This window comes from Salvelinus alpinus, chromosome 15 (assembly GCF_045679555.1).
Source record: "Salvelinus alpinus chromosome 15, SLU_Salpinus.1, whole genome shotgun sequence".
NCBI classification, from domain to species: Eukaryota; Metazoa; Chordata; class Actinopteri; order Salmoniformes; family Salmonidae; genus Salvelinus; species Salvelinus alpinus.
In genome coordinates this window covers 21971248-21991578 of record NC_092100.1, presented here as the reverse complement: position 1 = coordinate 21991578, position 20331 = coordinate 21971248, and the positions used below count along the sequence as shown (strand labels likewise).

The window sequence follows — 20331 nt, the reverse complement described above, 5'->3', positions numbered from 1 at the left end:
TTATGGTTGCAAATACCATGTTTATTCTGACTTTAGTCAGAAAAATTATTGAAACAAGCAATAAAAGTATAGGCATTGAATAGAATATGGCAAGTACTCAAGCTTCTGATGTGTCTACTCATTAAGATTGACTTAAATGCCAAGCATTGAGTTGGAGTACTACATCTTGAGAGTTTAAAATTCATTACACACTAGACTACATTTACGTTATAAAATGTCACTGTACAATAAAGGTTTCGTATGTCGCATATCGATATAATGTATTGTCAAGAAAACCCTTAACTAGAACTATAAAGACAAATTCTAATATTACAAAAAGTAGCATAGATTTTTTTTATCTGAGGTTCCTTGTATGTTCATAAAATGTCCAACTTCATGATCTATGGAAATTAAATTAACTATAGTTCATATGTACAGAAAACAGATGAGTTTGTGATGCATCTTGCTAATCTATGACAGGCCAAATTTAACAAAATCTCTCAAAGCAGGTTTTTCAAAGCAAAGCTCAACAGGGACACCTGCTGTTCCATTAAGTAACTGCACTTGAACATTCAATTATTTCGCTATTCTCACTTGCAGTCTTTCAGCAAGAAATTCAAACTGTTGAGCTCAACAACACTACCCAGTTAACATTCAGATCCAAGTCCAAACTTAGCATGAAACAAAACATGTTACTGGTTCAATACATGAGAAGTGATGGCAATTGTACCTACACTAATTCATGAGGATGGGATGGGGGTGGTAGAAAACAATGAAGCTGTGAAAATCTTCAGCAGATGGTTAGCAACACGTGTAGAGTAAATCAATATCAGGAACTTCCATGCATGAGAAGAAATTGCATTCATACAAAGAAAAGCTGGAGAGAAAAAAACCTTGAATACCTTATTCATATAACTGCTACAATGTTTTCACACTCCCCCTCAAATTTTCCTAAGACAGAAAGAAACTATGGTTCAATTCTAGACATCTTTGAGGCCTTTAGGAAGGCAGCCCTTGTGTTACGAGCCTGGTGCTCATAGCAGGCTGGCCAGGCTGGATGTTGGGCCGTTCTGGGCTTGAAACTGCTCAGGTGGTGGGCCGTCCGTCCACTGTCACAGAGAAGAGAGAGACAGATTAGAGTTGTTAATTACCCATCTGAGCCAGACAGACAGTCATACAGATTGATAGAGAAGACAAAGGACAGACAGAAAAACACAGCTAAACAAGCTATATCATCGATCTACAAACCACAACTTTGATGGCAGTAATAATGAAAGATAAAAAGTTAACATGGATAAGTTGATACGTACGCTGATGAGGTTGTGTTCGGGGAGGCTGCAGGCAGCGATGTGGTCTTGGAGAAGCTGCTGCGAGAAGTTCTGGTGCATCTGAGCTGCTTCATGGGCATCTATGGTGTTTCCCAGGGCCTTATTCAGATCTACAAGGACAAGACAAAAACAATGTGGTCAAGGAAACCTACCTCAAATACTTTAAGCCTAGTAGGGAGTAATGAAGCTCAAACCAAAGAAAGAAAATGTGCAGGTGTGGGCATACCTTTTAAAAGGGCCGAGGACCACAGCTGAACAGACATGTCAGGGATCTTGCTGGCCAGCTGCATCGCTGGAACCACCATGTTGTTGCTCTCCTGGAGAAAAACAACAACATATTGTTATGCAACCTACAGAAGCAAAATATTTTGCCGCAAACACGTTGAATAAAATGTATAAACAGTACGGCATGGACAAAAAAAGGTGAAAGGTTTGTATAAGGGACACAGGCACACATTTTTTGTTGTATTCTTTGTACCATTATGTTTTTATTTTTAGTATATCGTTGTATTTTAAATTTGTGTGACCTTGTTTCCTAGTCTATCAGTCTATCAGTGTCTTGTTACTTGTGGACCCCGGGAATAATAGATGCTGCTTCAGCAAAGGCTCATGGGGATCCGAATATACCAATAAATAAACCAACAGGGGGAGGGTAGACGTTTCTGGCAAAAGTTCCATTTGTGACCATTGTGGAGTGATCTTACCCTGTGGTTTCCCAGTACATAGAATATATGGCCTAGCAGAACCAGTGAGCAGGCTGTCAGTCTATTCAGGTCCTCCGCGTTGGACATCTTCAGAGTTTCTCTAAGGAACCGTCTGCAATAAGAATATCATTATGAAATTATTATTTCCCAATTCCCACTGAAAGTTTGAGGAACTTATGGGACACTTCTCAGCAACTCAGTAAAAGAGGTGGGGGAGACTTACTTGGCCTCGTTGTAGCGTCCTTGAAAGAAGGACAAGAGTCCTCGGACGTAGAAGGCTGCAGCGCGGAGACAGTGAGAGCTGCAACAAACACACATCAGTCAACTCGAAGTCAATACACCTTCTCACCAACAGGCTGCACACGTAGCCTTAAAAAATAAGGTATTTGGTTCTGATGAGCAAGATTGAGTAACCATTAAAATCTGTTATGCAATACGCGCTTACACACCTCACAGGAAAGTTGTGATCAGGGTTTATTCTCTCAAGGAGACTGTAGAGCTTTAAAAGAAAGAACAAAGTTAATACAGTTGACAATTTATTTTGAGTAAAAATGAATAGTGTGTGTGTGTGTGTATGTGTATCTACCAACCTCCTGGTGTCTGTTTCCTTCCCTGATGTAGACGCTGGCCAGGTTTGTTACAATGAACGCCCACAGCTCCTGGTGTGTGGTTAGCTGGGAAAAAAACACACAGATTTACTCACCATCACAAATGTGACAATGTAAAACATATTAAACACATGCAGACATAAACCCGTATAATAAGCTTAGCGTTACGACTTACGTCACTTACCCGCAAAGCGGCGGTGAACTGTGCCTCTGCATTGTCCATACAGTTGACAGATATGCAATACAGGCCCTGAGAAATGGAACAGCATATACACAAAGTTGAGTGTTTTAGAGATACAGTAGCCCCAGTTACAGAAGTGGGGTGGTAACTGTTATTCAAGGCAGTGAATTGAGGGTATGTCTTCTGGGTGAAGGTTTAAAATACTCACTAGTAGAGTGTGAAGCTGGGCAGCGTGATTGGTGAATAACCTGGGGGACTGTTGGCACAGTTGGCAGACCTGGGAGATCTGGGATACGGGGAGAAAAAGTAATCATCCTCATAAATGACATGGTGCTCCTAATCTCTATCCTATCTCAACTGCCAATGGGCACAAAAATGCCTATCATATAGTTCCGTAGCTACTTTGATTAAACTTTTAACATTCCACTATAACTTCATTTCAGAGTGAATGAGTAAAGTTGAACAGAAATAAAAATGGGTCAACAGTTGGTTCTATACTACCTCTTGTAATGCGGTGGCCTTGTGACCAGTGACTAGTCGGCACATGATGATGTGCTCCAGCAGAATGACCTGGAAAGTGGAGAGGATGGGACTGCTGTCCAGCACTGAAATAGAGGTTGAGCCAAGAAGACCTTTTAGACAACAGTGAGTGTTAAACAGAGGTGAGATAAGTGGGCTTCAAATCACATACTTTTTAGTTTCTCAAGCTGCATGAGTGCTTTGTCTGTGTATTTCTGTGCCTTCTCCAAATACCCTGCTTGCATGGAGTGCATGACAGTCACCTGGAACATATAGAGAACAAGGTTATTACCAGGGTTGGGGAATATCTGATTACATGTAATCAGCTATGCAATCGGATTTTTTTTATTTATATAATTATTTTTTAATCCATTACCAGCAAAAATATTGTAATCAGATTACAAATACTTTTGGAAAAAAATTGATGATTACCTCTTGGATTACTTTCTGTTTTCTCTGTGACAAATTCAGCATTGAAAAAAGGTTTGTTCCACCTGAGCGAGTCTGACCACTATGATGACACACCAAATGCGTTTGGTGGATCCTTTTTGTCTTCTTCTAATGCCTCTTAAGGGGCAAGTCAGATTAAATATGAGTTTGGGTAATCCAAAAGTTACGTTACGGACTACAATTTTGGACAGGTAACGAGTAACTAACGGATTACATTTAGTAAGTAACCTACCCAACCCTGGTTATTACTAAGGCTGTGACGATACAGTATTGCAATAGTTTATCCATGGCAAAAATGAAAACACGAAGCACACCTTTAACTTCTTTGGGGTAGGGGGCAGTATACACGTCCGGATGAAAAGCATGCCCAGAGTAAACGGCCTGCTACAAAGCCATAAAAGTTAGAATATGCATATTATTAGTAGATTTGAATAGAAAACACTCTGAAGTTTCTAAAACTGTTTGAATGATGTCTGAGTATAACAGAACTCATCAGGCAGGCAAAAACCTGTGAAAAAATCCAACCAGGAAGTGAGAAATATGATGTTGATCGATTTTCAACTCAGCTCCTATTGAAGATACAGTGGGATATTGGTAATGTTGCACTTCCTAAGGCTTCCACAAGATGTCAACAGTCGTTAGAACCTTGTCTGATGCCTCTACTGTTTAGTGGGGCCGAAGGAGAGAGGAATGAGTCAGGTCTGCCATGAAGTGACCATGCTCTGACCATGCGCGTTCACGTGAGAGCAAGCTCTGTTCCATCGCAATTCTGAAGACACAGGAATACTCCGGTTGGAACATTATTGAAAAATGATGTTAAAAACATCCTAAAGATTGATTCAATACTTTGTTTCTCATGTTTTTACGGACTGTAATATAACTTTTTTAACTTTTCGTCCGTACTTTCCGCTGGACCTGCCCACGCGTCGTGAGTTTGGAAAGTGTACTGAACGCTAGAACAACAAGGAGGAATTTGGACATAAATGATGGACATTATCGAACAAAACAAACATTTATTGTGGAACTGGGATTCCTGGGAGTGCATTCTGATGAAGATCAAAGGTAAGTGAATGTTTATATTGTTACTTCTGACTTCTGTTGACTGCATAATATGGCGGCTATATTTGTGTCTTGATTGGGCTCTGAGCGCCAACTCAGATTATTGCACCGTTTGCTTTTTTCGTAAAGCTTTTTAAAACTCTGACACAGCGGTTGCATTAAGGAGAAGTGCATCTAAAATTCCATGCATAACAGTTGTATCTTTTAGCAATGTTTATTATGAGTATTCCTGTAAATTGATGTGGCTCTCTGCAAAATCAAAGGATGTTTTGTGACTTCTGAGCGTAAGGCGCCAATGTAAACTCATATTTTTGGATATAAATATGAATTTTACCGAACAAAACATACATGTATTGTGTAACAAGATGTCCTATGAGTGTCATCTGATGAAGATCATCAAAGGTTAGTGATTAATTTTATCTATATTTCTGCTTTTTGTGAATCCTCTCTTTGGCTGGAAAAATGGCTGTGCTATTCTGTGAATAGGCACTCACCTAACATAATCGTTTGGTTTGCTTTCGTCGTAAAGCTTTTTTGAAATTGGACACTGTGGCTGGATTTACAACAAGTGTATCTTTAAAATGGTGTAAAATACATGTATGTTTGAGGAATTTTAATTATGGGATTTCTGTTGTTTTGAATTTGGCGCCCTGCACTTTCACTGGCTGTTGAAGAGGTGGGCTAACGTCTCACGTACCCTAGAGAGGTTTTAAGAACCTGCTGTATGTAGAATATTGTGTACAATAGCTTGTAAAATAAATACATTTTACTCTGGATGAAAACATGATGATGTTTGTTTACAAGATTAGTAAAGACGCATTGTGTTTTGTTTACTATCGGGATACTGGGATCATTCCTGCACTAGTTATTACCATGTAACATGTTGATATTACCACAGTATAGCCATCCAATCCTTTCAGATCTGCACAAGTATCTAGGGTGGAATCAGTCCTCAGGCATCAGGTGAATGAGGAAGAGATTGGGCTCACCAGGTAGACAAGAACACACATGTGCTCTTTGGGCAGCCAGTGGAAGAGGTCAGCCGGGTTACTGGGCAGGATCTCATCGTCGTGGAGTGTAGAGATAGTCTGGATGCACTGCTGCAGCTGCTTCAGACAGGGCTTCACACTCTTCACCTGCAGCACACAACGTAAGGAAGGGGTGGTTCACTATCAATGCAACTACTTAACAATTACGATACAAACTACAGGGAAAGTATTTATTTTTGAACAGGGGTGCACCCCTGTTGTCATAGGTGTCCTTAATTCACTGTCCTTGACAAGCGTTGTGCACCTTGGTCTTAGCCAAGAGGAGTCCTTACCTGTCCAGCGTCCAGGTAGTGTGTGACCTGCAGCACCAGAAAGAAGACCCTAAGAGACTCTTTCTGGATGGGGTTTCCCTGCCAGTTCTCCACGATGGTCCCACACAGAGTGAGCAGAGGGTGCACCTCCCCCAGCTTCCTCTCCATCAGTAGGAGCTGATACACAGGACAAAAATACACATTATGGTAAAGACTATCCAGTGCAAAATTATTTTTTATTTCCATCCTTTAAAAGGGATACTTTGGAATTTTGGCAATGAGACCCTCCCCAGAGTCAGATGAACACGTGGATACCATTGTTATGCTTCTGTGTGCAGTTTGAAGGAAATTGCCAACTAGTGCTAGCGCAGACTGGAAGGACGTCTATGGTATATTGCGAAACTACCTCTAACTTCCTTCATTCTGGACGCAGAGACATTAAAAATTGTATCCACAAGTTCATCTGACTCTGGGGTAATAGATAATGGGCCTCATTGCCAAAATCCTGAAGTATCCCTTTAAGTGCATAACATACTCAAGATATCTGTTTACCCTTATTAAATGCAAAAGACAGCCATTCAAAATTATGCATTTTCATAACAAAGAATTTGAGACTTACCATTCCTTTACTCAGGAGAAACAACGCTCTGTGAAAGCAGACATCACCTATTCAGTCTATCGTTATAGGTAAATGTAAATGAAGTCTATTGGAGGGCATGTTGAATAACATCGCTCTTGTTTCAATGATGAATCAATGTGGACATAAAAAGTAAATAGTTCATAGCATCAAGGTTACAGCACCTGGTATATTCCGAGCCCACCACTCTGGCGTACTCAGCACCGACACCCAGGAGGTCACATGCAGACACAAGGTCCTTCTCTAGAGTGTGCAGTTGCTGATAGGGTTAAAAAAAAGAGAAATTCAATGCATTGCAATGTATCAGTCTACAACCAAACATCCAACAGAAAGGTGCCGTCTATCAGATGGGACGTTAAACGGGTGACCTGACTCTCTGTAGTCACTAAAGATCCCATGGCACTTACCGTAAGAGTAGGGGTGTTAACCCTGGTGCCCTGGCTAAATTCCCAATCTGGCCCCAATCATACCCAACTTCCAATTGGCTCATTCATCCCCCCTCCTTTCCCCTATAACTATTCCTCAGGTCATGGCTGTAAATGAGAATGTGTTCTCAGTCAATTTACCTGGTAAAATAAGGGTTAAAAAAAATACAACTATTCAGTTCAGTCAGTATTTACAATAAAGCACGACACAACGTACCGCCAGTTGAAACAGCAGGCGGCAGTGCCAATAGGGAGTCTGCTGTGAGATCTGAATTGCCTTTCGAAGTAAAGGCTTTGCAGAATCCACCAGATTCTGAAAACAGAACATGTAGAGTCATAACTACTCTACCTTACACTTGCATATAAACATGTTTTTCAAATGGATCTCCAGACAGCAAAAGATTTAAAATGTATTTTAGCTTTATTTACCGGTACCTGCTGACAGTAGAGTTCTGATAAAAGACTTGCAGCCTCAAATTTAACATCTTCAAACTGTGGGATCTGAGATATTCCATGAAGGAAACCTCATCAAATCAAAGTGTATTGGTCAGGTACACAGATTTGCAAATGTTATCACTGGTGCAGTGAAATGCTTGTGTTTCTAGCTCCAACATTGCTGGAATAATACCTAGCAATATGCACAATCTTGACATGTAATTTGACTACTGAGATGTGCTTGGAGCAGCAAACACATATCTGAGAAATGTTCTGAAGAATTGCACATTGTAATGCTAGTTGGTAATATACTATATGTCATTTAACAAACGCTTTTATCCAATGCGACTTACAGTCATGCATGCATACATTTTACGTACGCAAATCGATCCCACAACCCATACTCTACCAACTGAGTTTCAGAGGACTACGCTCTGTGTTGGTCCCCAGCTAGTGTTGGGGTTGAAACCATATCATTGAAAAGGATACTTGTTGTGAAATGAACCACTAAAAATAAAAGAGATGTTAGAGACAAAATACACATTATAGATGCATAACTTAGTCAAAGTAATCAACTGTTAGCAACTTGTAACACAGTGAAGCTAGCTAACGTTACAGTAGATGCAATAGGACTGGCGGCTAAAATATCATGCGAGCTAACTAACAAATACTATTCTGAATGCAATTACATATGAATGAAATTATCAAAGGGTCAGGATCTAAAGCTAGCAATACAACTTTTTCCCATTTGACTATAGGAGACCCCGATTAGCGCATCTCTGACTCCATCCTCGAGCTTTCTCAAACTCTCCCTCCTCACCGCTTTCTCCAAGTGGCTCCGCGCGAGCTCACTGTTCTTCGTATGATGATAGAGGACCGAGCCTAGTTGAAGATGAGTTCTTGCCTCAACCCTTTGCGGAGGTTTAAACTGGAAAACAGCTTGAAGACAATGTACACACAGACGAATTTTGGGTGGGCTTGAGGTGCGGAAATGTTCTGCAAAGCCAAGAAGGGCGAGGTACCAAGATTCCGGGGCCTCTACGTTGGACGCCATTTTCCCAATAACAACAACTATTGAGCACCGTGTCACCCTCGCGTGTTTTCGACTACAAGCGAGATCTTGGTTTTTGAAAACATCTATGGTACCTGTAGTCCAAAACAAGTACGTGCCGTCATAATCTATATTTGTAGTCCAAAACAAGTACGTGCCGTACGTGCTATAATAATCTCGTGAGCGAGAAAAACTCCAATAACTTTTAGGCAGACAACACCTAGATTTAAACCACCGCCTGTCTCAGTTTGGGAGAATCGTCAATCTAGTCAAAACCTCGTCAACGGTGTGAAAGACTGACAAATAGACGGCGGCGTTGCAAAACCACAGAGATTGACAGAACAACAGCAAACAAACAAGGAAATATGGACGGAAGACGACAGTAGAGTTAACCATTGAATGTGAAATAATTTGGAAGATTTGCCGGATCTTCATCAAACACACACACAGTAAAGCAGATTAAAGGTGAAGGATTTGTTATGCGCATTCATTTCAGCCTGGTGTGCAGCAATGTTTACATTTTCCTTGCATTGATTGATTATGATAATAATATTGAGTACTTATGTCACTCTGAATCCCTACATTACTTATTTGTAATACATCTCTTAAATAGGTAGCTCCAGTTTAGATCCCTGTAATATGGATATCTTCCATCCAGATGTATATATCGTAGAGTTGAATAAACTCAGCTATATAAAATGTACATATATTAAATGTGAAGCTATTATAATGGGTCATTTCGATGTACTGTTTTACAAGTAAAATATATGATATTATGTATTTATATTTGGCTACATCTAATGCTTTGCTAGTATAGAAGTTGATACATTTCCAATAACTGTATTTAACAGCATATTTAATAACGGTGACACAGAGCTCATCTATGAAGTGGGAGGGTTTGTTGTTAATCACAATTTTTATGTCTCCTGCAGTGGATTGTCTGGTGTTGGCTGACTGATTGTCATAGATAGGCCTACTGGTTGTTGTGATCAAGGGCACACATGGCCCATACAGTGCAGGGCCACCAGAGAGCACTGCCCCAGGCTGCAGTTCTGTCTCTCCCTCCCTCCAGCCATGCTAAAGTGAGTCCCCCTCAGCCCCCAGCCCCTACCTCGGGGGTTTTCCCTGAAGCAGAGTTGCATTTGACAGTTGTGGCTGCTTTGCGTGATGTATTGTTGTCTCTACCTTCTTGCCCTTTGTGCTGTTGTCTGTGCCCAATAATGTTTGTACCCTGTTTTGTGCATCTACCATGTTGTGCTGCTGCCATGTTGTGTTGGTTGCTACCATGTTGTTGTCATGTTGTGTTGCTACCATGCTGTGTTGTCATGTGTTGCTGCCATACTTAGGTCTCTCTTTATGTAGTGTTGTGTTGTCTCTCTTGTCGTGATGTGTGTTTTGTCCTATATTTTTATTTAATTGAATTTATATTTTTAATCCCAGCCCCCATCCCCGCATGAGGCCTTTTGCCTTTTGGTAGGCTGTCAATGTAAATAAGAATAACTTATATTGCTTATAACTTATAAGAATAACTGACTTGCCTAGTTAAATAAAGGTTAAATAAACTAATTCCAGTCAGGCAGGCCTACATACCACATAACTGTTTATAGCAGGATCATGCAGGTCAGGACATCATGGTGCATTACTACGCTGTATTATGACTATAAGAACATATTGTGGCGCAGCAGTCTAAGGCACTGCATCTCAGTGCTAGAGGCATCACTACAGACCCTGGTTTGATTCCAGGCTGTATCACAACCGGCCGTGATTGGGAGTCCCATAGTGTGGCGCACAATTGGCCCAGCGTTGTCTGGGTTAGGGTTTGACTGGGGTAGGCCATCATTGTAAATACGAATTTGTTCTTAACTGACTTGCCTAGTTAAATAAAATAAATATATATTTTATTTATTTTATTAGTTATACAATTTAAATATTGATTACTGCACTGTTGGGTAAAGGTCACAAGTTAAGCATTTCACTGTACTTCTGCATGTGACAATAAAACTTGAACATGAAGAAATGTATAAATGGTGTAGAGGTTTACTAAAGTCTACTGTAAAGTGGGTTAGGAATCTGCAGAAAGACAGTTCAGATTACACTCTGGCAGTCCAAGCACATAAGAAACCTTAAGCCTACATGTCTTTCCATCTGATACCTTTAGCCTATATCTGCAGCCAGTGATAATGCCATGTTAGAGTCTCCATTACTGCAGGGGTGTGAGTTATGGAATATGTTTTTGACTGATATCATTTCAAAGTGTGTTTGTCTTTCGTGTCCTGTGTGAAGTTGAGTACTCAGTGTTTCTTTCTGTGTGCAGAGATTGACAGTGTTGGACACCCTGCTATGTGGAGCGTCCGCAGGTGCTGTGGCCAAAACATTCATAGCCCCCCTGGACAGAACCAAGATCATCTTCCAAGGTAAGTCCATTTCTCTGGAAGAACATGCATTAGGAACACAAAGTAGGGGTTCCCTTCGGAAATACTTATTTGATTGTTATTATCTTTACCAGTTATTATGCTAAATACATATTTCATTGTTATTATCTTTACCAGTTATTATGTCTTAATACATATTTTATTGTTGGTATCTTTACCAGTTATTATGTCTTAATACATATTTCATTGTTATTATCTTTACCAGTTATTATGCCTTAATACATATTTCATTGTTATTATCTTTACCAGTTATTATGTCTTAATATATATTTCATTGTTATTATCTTTACCAGTTATTATGCCTTAATACATATTTCATTGTTATTATCTTTACCAGTTATTATGTCTTATTACATATTTCATTGTTATTATCTTTACCAGTTATTATGCCTTAATACATATTTCATTGTTATTATCTTTACCAGTTATTATGTCTTAATACATATTTCATTGTTATTATCTTTACCAGTTATTGTGCCTTAATACATATTTCATTGTTATTATCTTTAACAGTTATTATGCCTTAATACATATTTCATTGTTGGTATCTTTACCAGTTATTATGCTAAATACATATTTCATTGTTGGTATCTTTACCAGTTATTATGTCTTAATACATATTTTCTTCCTCCTACTTTAGTATCCTCACAAAAATTCTCTGCTAAGGTGAGTCTATTACAAGTCTCCTATATAACTTGCATTACACTAAATAAAGATGTACTTGATGTTTAGTACGCATGCTGCCATATGGGTGAATCCTAACTTCCACTTAAATAAAAAATTCACCTAGTCTCCCATTGACTTCAATGCATGACTAAGTGAAAAAGGTAGGATTTGCCCCAAGGTGTGTTGAGTTAGTGTTAAAGGGATACTACGCTTAAGCCCTTGTTCTACTTACCCAGGGTCAGATGAATTAGTGGATACCATTTTTATGTCTCTGTGTACAGTATGAAGGAAGTTAGCGGTAGTTTCGTGGGCGAACGCTAACCAGCGTTAGCGCAATGACTGGAAGTCTACAGGTACAGTAGCATTATTGTGTTGCTGTGTGTGCCCCCAGGAAGCTTTCAGACTCATATATTGTACGTACATGAAAGATGGCTTCCTCAGCCTGTGGAGGGGCAACTCTGCCACCATGGTGCGGGTCATCCCCTACGCTGCCATCCAGTTCTGCTCCCATGACCAGTACAAGGGAATACTGGGGAGATACTACGGCTTCCAGGGAAAGTGAGTAGAGTACCCATCAGTGTAAAGAATCGCAAATACACACACTGTTTAATGTAGCACCATTTGACCTCTGGTGGTCTCCATCAGCCTCCAAAGCAACCCTTCAGTGATCGTTCTTGAACAGAACAAACCATTTTCTCTACTGTGACAATTCCTAATAATACAAATGATACGCATTCATTGTAGAAAACATAGATGTTCTGTAACATGATGGAATCCATCTTGTCTTTTTCAGAGCCCTGCCTCCTTTTCCACGTTTCCTGGCAGGATCATTGGCTGGCACCACGGCGGTCATGCTCACCTATCCCCTGGACATGGTGCGGGCCAGGATGGCGGTGACGCCCAGGCAAATGTAGGGCACTCCGATAACGCTCGTCATTTTTTATCTTTGAATGTAAAAACATACCTGCATGTGGCTCCCCTTTGCACACTTGTTCAGTGTTCAACAGGCATGTACTGTAAGTTAGTATAGGTCATATTACTATCCTAATCAATATCCTTATAGGTTAATATCCTTCTCTTATCGTTCTTGTTTCGGTTGCAGGTACAGCAACATCATGCACGTTTTTGTGCGCATCATGCAGGAGGAGGGCATAAAGACCCTATACAGAGGCTTCTGCCCGACCATCTTGGGAGTGATCCCGTACTCAGGAATCACCTTCTTCACATACGAGACCCTCAAGAAACTGCATGCAGGTACAGACTTTAAAAAAATTATAATTATCTTTATTGGATAATCAACTTTTTAATGAAGGGCTGAGATTCACTTAAATTGATCCCTCTCTTTCTCTCTCCTCCAATCCCTCTCTCCAGAGAGAACTAGGCGGTCCCAGCCGTACTCTTACGAGCGTTTGGCGTTCGGTGCGTGCGCCGGCCTGATCGGCCAGTCGGCCTCTTACCCTCTGGACATGGTTCGCCGACGCATGCAGACGGCCGGGGTGACGGGCCAACAGTACGGCAGCGTCCTGGGCACCATGAAGACGATCATGGTGCAGGAAGGGGGGGTGCGTGGACTCTACAAGGGCCTCAGTATGAACTGGATCAAAGGGCCAATCGCTGTGGGGGTCAGCTTCACCACCTTTGACCTTATGCACAACCTCCTGCACAAGATGCACCAGCTGGGATACTTCACATACTGAGCCAGCAGGGGGAGCCAGAGGAGAAGCTCACTGTTGGGACCAGTCATTCGCTCACAGGGACTAGCACGGGCGCAACTTTCACTGGGGACAGGGGTACATGCCCCCCCCATTCTGAAATTGCATGTTTGTCCCCCCGAGTTTTATCATTGGATTGTGATACAAAATGAGGCAACGGTGTGCTTTAGGACCATGTGGACGCCTCCGAGCGGTCGGGTAGGCTGTTTGGAGTGTTTTTCTGACTGGATTTTTTTTTAAGTACAAAAAATATGCCCCCCGCACTTCTAAAACCAAAGTGCCCCTGGGGACTGTGCCCCTGGGGACTAGAATGGCAATAATATACCAGATCTGTCTACTCACAATATGGATCCTCTCAGTAGACATGTCAAATAGGAATTCTAAGGAGAGGGTGGTACTGGACAGACAGGAGGAGGCAGAAGCTGTCAGTTTATTTAAACGCACATCCGTATTAAGCACGCACAGCCAGATCCCCACTCCTGCTGTTGATGGATGGAGTGTCTGCGCTAGGGCCAAAATAAGTGTCCTCAAACTGGGTAGATGTGTGCAGATGTCTGCAGTATGAGAGGTATGACAATGTGAAAGATTTTTTGTTTCGAGGCCTGATCTTTGTTTGAGATTGGGGTATTATGTTGGCAAGGGCACATTTTAAAGGCCCAACGCAGCTGTTTTTATATCAATATCAAATCATTTGGGTAACAATACCTTAATGTAATATATTTTCTATCATAATGGCCAAATATTGCTTTTTAGCCCCCAAAAAAATTCTCAAGAAGACGTTTGCTAGGACTGTCTGTTAGTGTTCTGAGTGGGGAGGGGAAAACTGAAAACTAACTGTTATTGGCAGAGAGGTTTGGAACTGTCGTTGTTATTATTGGTCTATTAACTAATTTACTGCATGTTGAGTTGAGCATGGAAAGCCAAAACCCCCGCCCATGCAAACCTGCTGATTAGAATTTCCTCTGTAGATTATGGCTGGTTGGTAAACATTCAGAAAATAACACTGATCACATTTTCACACTTCTATTGTGTTAGTTTCATCAGCTGTTGTACAATAAAACACAGGAAAAACAGAACTGTACTTGAAATAAAATATATTTTTTCGTAACAGTATCTCTATTTGTCCATAAGGTGGAGCCAAGTGATCAGCAAACTAAAGCCTGGCCTATACTAGAGTGAAATATTCTAGTTAACTATGCTGAAAAGTCAAGTCATAATTGCTTAGCCTAAAATAAAATGTGCAAAATTCTAGATCATTTATAGTATTTTGTTTCAAAATCTGTCATTTTATTTGACATATTTTGATATATATATATTGATATATTTGATCCTATCCTTTACGGCTATACCTCTGAGACGGTGCAGCCACAGAGCGACAGTGGTTTGATGTAAATAAGCATCACTAGTTGTCAGTATCCCCTGGTGAACCTCAGGTTAGCCCCTGATGGGACATAGTTCAGCTTCTGATTACACCCTGCCTTACCTTGACCTTCACACTGGTCACTGTGGGGTTTGAGTAGGATCATTACTGAAACTATACCTTTTTACACATTTATACACCCACTAATGTGCAGAACAAATCCTCTCACACAAACACTTTCTATTTTATATCATAAATTTTTTATTTTCAATATACTGGTTGGATTTCCTACATATTACTATGTCAATGTAGTTGAGTGCAAACCCACGCCACTCTTTCTAGTGCCACAGAATATCTGCAGTTTAGTCAAGTCATGCACCATTTTATAGAGTTTTCAACCTTGAGTTCTTTCTTTGATATACAGTGGGGAGAACAAGTATTTGATACACTGCCGATTTTGCAGGTTTTCCTACTTACAAAGCATGTAGAGGTCTGTCATTTTTATCATAGGTACACTTCAACTGTGAGAGACGGAATCTAAAACAAAAATCCAGAAAATCACATTGTATGATTTTTAAATAATTAATTTGCATTTTATTGCATGACATAAGTATTTGATCACCTACCAACCAGTAAGAATTCCGGCTCTCACAGACCTGTTAGTTTTTCTTTAAGAAGCCCTCCTGTTCTCCACTCATTACCTGTATTAACTGCACCTGTTTGAACTCGTTACCTGTATAAAAGACACCTGTCCACACACTCAATCAAACAGATTCCAACCTCTCCACAATGGCCAAGACCAGAGAGCTGTGTAAGGACATCAGGGATAAAATTGTAGACCTGCACAAGGCTGGGATGGGCTACAGGACAATAGGCAAGCAGCTTGGTGAGAAGGAAACAACTGTTGGCGCAATTATTAGAAAATGGAAGAAGTTCAAGATGACGGTCAATCACCCTCGGTCTGGGGCTCCATGCAAGATTTCACCTCGTGGGGCATCAATGATCATGAGGAAGGTGAGGGATCAGCCCAGAACTACACGGCAGGACCTGGTCAATGACCTGAAGAGAGCTGGGACCACAGTCTCAAAGAAAACCATTAGTAACACACTACGCCGTCATGGATTAAAATCCTGCAGCGCACGCAAGGTCCCCCTGCTTAAGCCAGTGCATGTCCAGGCCCGTCTGAAGTTTGCCAATGACCATCTGGATGATCCAGAGGAGGAATGGGAGAAGGTCATGTGGTCTGATGAGACAAAAATAGAGCTTTTTGGTCTAACTCCACTCGCCGTGTTTGGAGGAAGAAGAAGTATGAGTACAACCCCAAGAACACCATCCCAACCGTGAAGCATGGAGGTGGAAACATCATTCTTTGGGGATGCTTTTCTGCAAAGGGGACAGGACGACTGCACCGTATTGAGGGGAGGATGGATGGGGCCATGTATCGCGAGATCTTGGCCAACAACCTCCTTCCCTCAGTAAGAGCATTGAAGATGGGTCGTGGCTGGGTCTTCCAGCATGACAACGACACGAAGCACAAAGCCATGGCAACTAAGGAGTGGCTCCGTAAGAAGCATCTCAAGGTCCTGGAGTGGCCTAGCCAGTCTCCAGACCTGAACCCAATAGAAAATCTTTGGAGGGAGCTGAAAGTCCGTATTGCCCAGCGACAGCCCCGAAACCTGAAGGATCTGGAGAAGATCTGTAGGGAGGAGTCGGCCAAAATCCCTGCTGCAGTGTGTGCAAACCTAGTCAAGAACTACAGGAAACGTATGATCTCTGTAATTGCAAACAAAGGTTTCTGTACCAAATATTAAGTTCTGCTTTTCTGATGTATCAAATACTTATGTCATGCAATAAAATGCAAATTAATTACTTAAAAATCATACAATGTGATTTTCTGGATTTTTGTTTTAGATTCCGTCTCTCACAGTTGAAGTGTACCTATGATAAAAATGACAGACCTCTACATGCTTTGTAAGTAGGAAAACCTGCAAAATCGGCAGTGTATCAAATACTTGTTCTCCCCACTGTAACTGTTTTTATTCCCCAAAGCTTTTTACCAAAGCTTAACAATTATCAGTCAACCTGTGAGGTGCCACAATGTCAGGGCTGAACTGAATTGGCACTTCACTTAAGGGCATACCCGCACAAGCACAGATAACCATTGAAGATATCTCAACTCATTTTAGGAGATTAAAAAAAGACAATTTTAAAACAACAATGTTAGTAGTCCCTTAAATTACCAGGAAATTCCAGGTGCTCCTACCCAAATGTTACTATAACTTTCTGAATAGCTAAATAATACCTTCACAGTGTCATATCTTGCAATCTTTTATTTGACAAATGCATTTGCTTCAGTGTGCTTTATCCAGTCAGTACACTCTATGTATTGCTCATGCTCAAAGTATGGTGAGGCGATATTGTGCCCAATGTGGAGCCACCTAACCCCCCTTCTGTGGCCAGTTAATGATACACACCAGTGGGTGTGATCCTGGGTGTCTGCTGCCACCTGACAGACCACTTGGCTGGAGAGAGGACCCTGTGTCTGCTTCTCAGCCTCTCTGCCTCAGTCTCATCCTCCGTCTCTCTGACCTTGTCTCTCTGCCTCCCCGTCTTTCTGCCTTCCTCCCTCCATGTCTCTCTGCCTCGTCCTGCCTGTCTCTCTGCCTCCCTGTCTTTCTGCCTCTCTGCCTTCCTTCCTCCATGTCTCTCTGCCTCTCTGTCTTTCTGCCTCTGTCTCTGCCTCTCTGTCTCTCTGCCTCAGCCTCCATGCCTTCCTCTCTGTCTCTCTCCCTCCCTATCACTCTCCATCCCTGTCTCTCTGCCTCCCTGTCTCTCTGCCTCCCTGTCTCTCTGCCTCCCTCCCTCCTACCTGTGACCCTGACTGTGAATTCTGGGATACCCTGCCACCCAACAGTGAACAGCCAACCTGGTACCACCACAATCTAAACAATAGAACTGTGCAATAAAATGGACAGAGGGGGCCTGGGATTGTGAGAGTGGGACGGGGACAGAGATTCATGTTGGAGGCGCGGTTGCCATAGGTACCTGGAACCGTGCCAGAGAGGAGAGCAATGCATTTGCATGTATTCAAATCTTGCATGAATAATTAACTATCCAGCCCTGGAACGCAGGCAGCAAACAATGGCAGTTTAAACATCTGCACCCTGGTCCTCTTACCCCTTGTATCCCATGACTGTGTGGGAGAGGTGAGGAGGTTATACTGGGAGGTATGCTGCTTGGAAATGCATTTGATTCGAATGTGTTAAGATGGAGGATACATGTCTGGTTAATATTGTTTCCCACGTAATAATACAATGGCTGTGGGTGCCTTTCCAGGTGAAGGTGCATTGGGTGCACCGCGATCCCTAAAAAACAATCGGATTATGACACATGCCACATTACCAGGTTTAGATGTTTAGGAATACAATGAAAAATGGAGCAATGTGAAACAGTTCACTTTGAGCTCATACCCAGACAAGAGCGTACTGGCTCAGTAGAGGGGGAGAATATGGCTGCCCATCAGTGCAGTCAGACAACCCTGTGGCACTGCAAAGGCATTCTGGGTAAGATCCTGCTGCAGTCACTTTGATAGCCAGCCACTGTCAGGTTCACAAGCGCCTGTTCCGACAGTAGCTTTCATAAATTCCACCGCATTAAAATGCCTAGAAAGACATTATGGGGACATAAATAGCCTTGTAAACATATCCAGTTAAAACCCTCTAAGACAGCAAAAAGGACAGCGAGAAAAAATATAAAATCATCATAACGCACAAGACAATAAAGCCTCAGTCAGGAATGTAAACTCAATCAATCCCTTCATTCACACAGGCAATATTCTCAAGTGTAGAATGTTGCCTCCCCCATAGCCCAAGCCCACTCTCCCTACCTCAGTCTTGTTAATTTTATAAGATACAGCATATTGCCACTTATCATCTGGCAGTGTTGTAAAAGCACTGAGGTCACTGCATTACGGAGCTGCTGGGCTCAATACTTCCATTAGAGGGAGTGTTCAGGCTACGCTGGGCTCCATACCACTGCTCCAAGTGCATGGTAAACTAAAACTAAAACAAGAAGCTCCCGCGCTCAGGTCTGTTCAACGCTGGTCCGACCAATCTGATTCCACGCTTCAAGACTGCTTCGATCACGTGGATTGGGATATGTTCCGCATTGCGTCCAACAACAACATTGACGAATACACTGATTCGGTGAGCGAGTTCATTAGAAAGTGCATCGGCGACATTATACCCACAGCAACGATTAAAACATTCCCAAACCAGAAACCGTGGATTGATGGCAGCATTCGCGCGAAACTGAAAGCGCGAACCACTGCTTTTAACCAGGGCAAGGTGACCGGAAACATGACTGAATACAAACAGTGTAGCTATTCCCTCCGCAAGGCAATCAAACAAGCTAAGTGCCAGTATAGAGACAAAGTAGAGTCGCAATTCAACAGCTCAGACACAAGAGGTATGTGGCAGGGTCTACAGTCAATCACGGATTACAAAAAGAAAACCAGCACCGTCGCGGACCAGGATGTCTTGCTCCCAGACAGACTAAATAACTTTTCTGCTCGCTTTGAGGACAATACAGTGCCACTGACACGGCCCGCTACCAAAACCTGCGGGCTCTCCTTCACTGCAGCCGAGGTGAGTAAAACATTTAAACGTGTTAACCCTCGCAAGGCTGCAGGCCCAGACGGCATCCCCAGCCGCGTCCTCAGAGCATGCGCAGACCAGCTGGCTGGTGTGTTTACGGACATATTCAATCAATCCTTATCCCAGTCTGCTGTTCCCACATGCTTCAAGAGGGCCACCATTGTTCCTGTTCCCAAGAAGCTAAGGTAACTGAGCTAAACGACTACCGCCCCGTAGCACTCACTTCCGTCATCATGAAGTGCTTTGAGAGACTAGTCAAGGACCATATCACCTCCACCCTACCTGACACTCTAGACCCACTCCAATTTGCTTACCGACCCAATAGGTCCACAGACGACGCAATCGCAACCATACTGCACACTGCCCTAACCCATCTGGACAAGAGGAATACCTATGTGAGAATGCTGTTCATCGACTACAGCTCAGCATTTAACACCATAGTACCCTCCAAACTCGTCATCAAGCTCGAGACCCTGGGTCTCGACCCCGCCCTGTGCAACTGGGTACTGGACTTCCTGACGGGACGTCCCCAGGTGGTGAGGGTAGGTAACAACATCTCCACCCCGCTGATCCTCAACACTGGGGCCCCACAAGGGTGCATTCTGAGCCCTCTCCTGTACTCCCTGTTCACCCAAGACTGCGTGGCCATGCACGCCTCCAACTCAATCATCAAGTTTGCGGACGACACTACAGTGGTAGGCTTGATTTTCAACAACGACGAGACGGCCTACAGGGAGGAGGTGAGGGCCCTCGGAGTGTGGTGTCAGGAAAATAACCTCACACTCAACGTCAACAAAACAAAGGAGATGATTGTGGACTTCAGGAAACAG

At 42.3% G+C, this 20331-nt stretch overlaps 2 protein-coding genes across 5 annotated transcripts; one reads left to right on the top strand and one right to left on the bottom strand.

Moving 5' to 3' along the window:
* LOC139539722 (MAU2 chromatid cohesion factor homolog) lies at window positions 1-8716 on the bottom strand. 4 transcript variants are annotated; one of them, XM_071342919.1, is made up of 19 exons: window positions 8446-8716; window positions 8115-8132; window positions 7620-7691; window positions 7408-7503; window positions 6930-7024; window positions 6748-6775; window positions 6150-6305; window positions 5818-5964; window positions 3492-3582; window positions 3302-3405; window positions 3009-3086; window positions 2795-2869; window positions 2602-2685; window positions 2461-2510; window positions 2235-2312; window positions 2012-2123; window positions 1534-1624; window positions 1290-1417; window positions 1-1088 (listed from the first exon to the last, which is right to left on the bottom strand). In XM_071342919.1, the coding sequence occupies exons 1-19, from the start codon at window positions 8677-8679 to the stop codon at window positions 1014-1016; spliced, it is 1812 nt and encodes a 603-aa protein (XP_071199020.1). In that variant the 5' UTR covers window positions 8680-8716; the 3' UTR covers window positions 1-1013. The 4 variants fall into 4 exon arrangements, with proteins under 4 accessions (XP_071199020.1, XP_071199021.1, XP_071199022.1 ...); XM_071342920.1 differs by having other exon boundaries at window positions 7626-7691; XM_071342921.1 differs by having other exon boundaries at window positions 2804-2869; window positions 8446-8715.
* A 136-nt stretch (window positions 8717-8852) lies between these two features.
* Window positions 8853-14594, top strand: LOC139539724 (mitochondrial coenzyme A transporter SLC25A42-like). Its single transcript, XM_071342923.1, has 8 exons — window positions 8853-9141; window positions 9609-9758; window positions 10991-11090; window positions 11749-11774; window positions 12166-12332; window positions 12568-12684; window positions 12877-13028; window positions 13146-14594. The coding sequence occupies exons 2-8, from the start codon at window positions 9678-9680 to the stop codon at window positions 13469-13471; spliced, it is 969 nt and encodes a 322-aa protein (XP_071199024.1). The 5' UTR covers window positions 8853-9141; window positions 9609-9677; the 3' UTR covers window positions 13472-14594.
* The last annotated feature ends 5737 nt before the right edge of the window (window positions 14595-20331 follow it).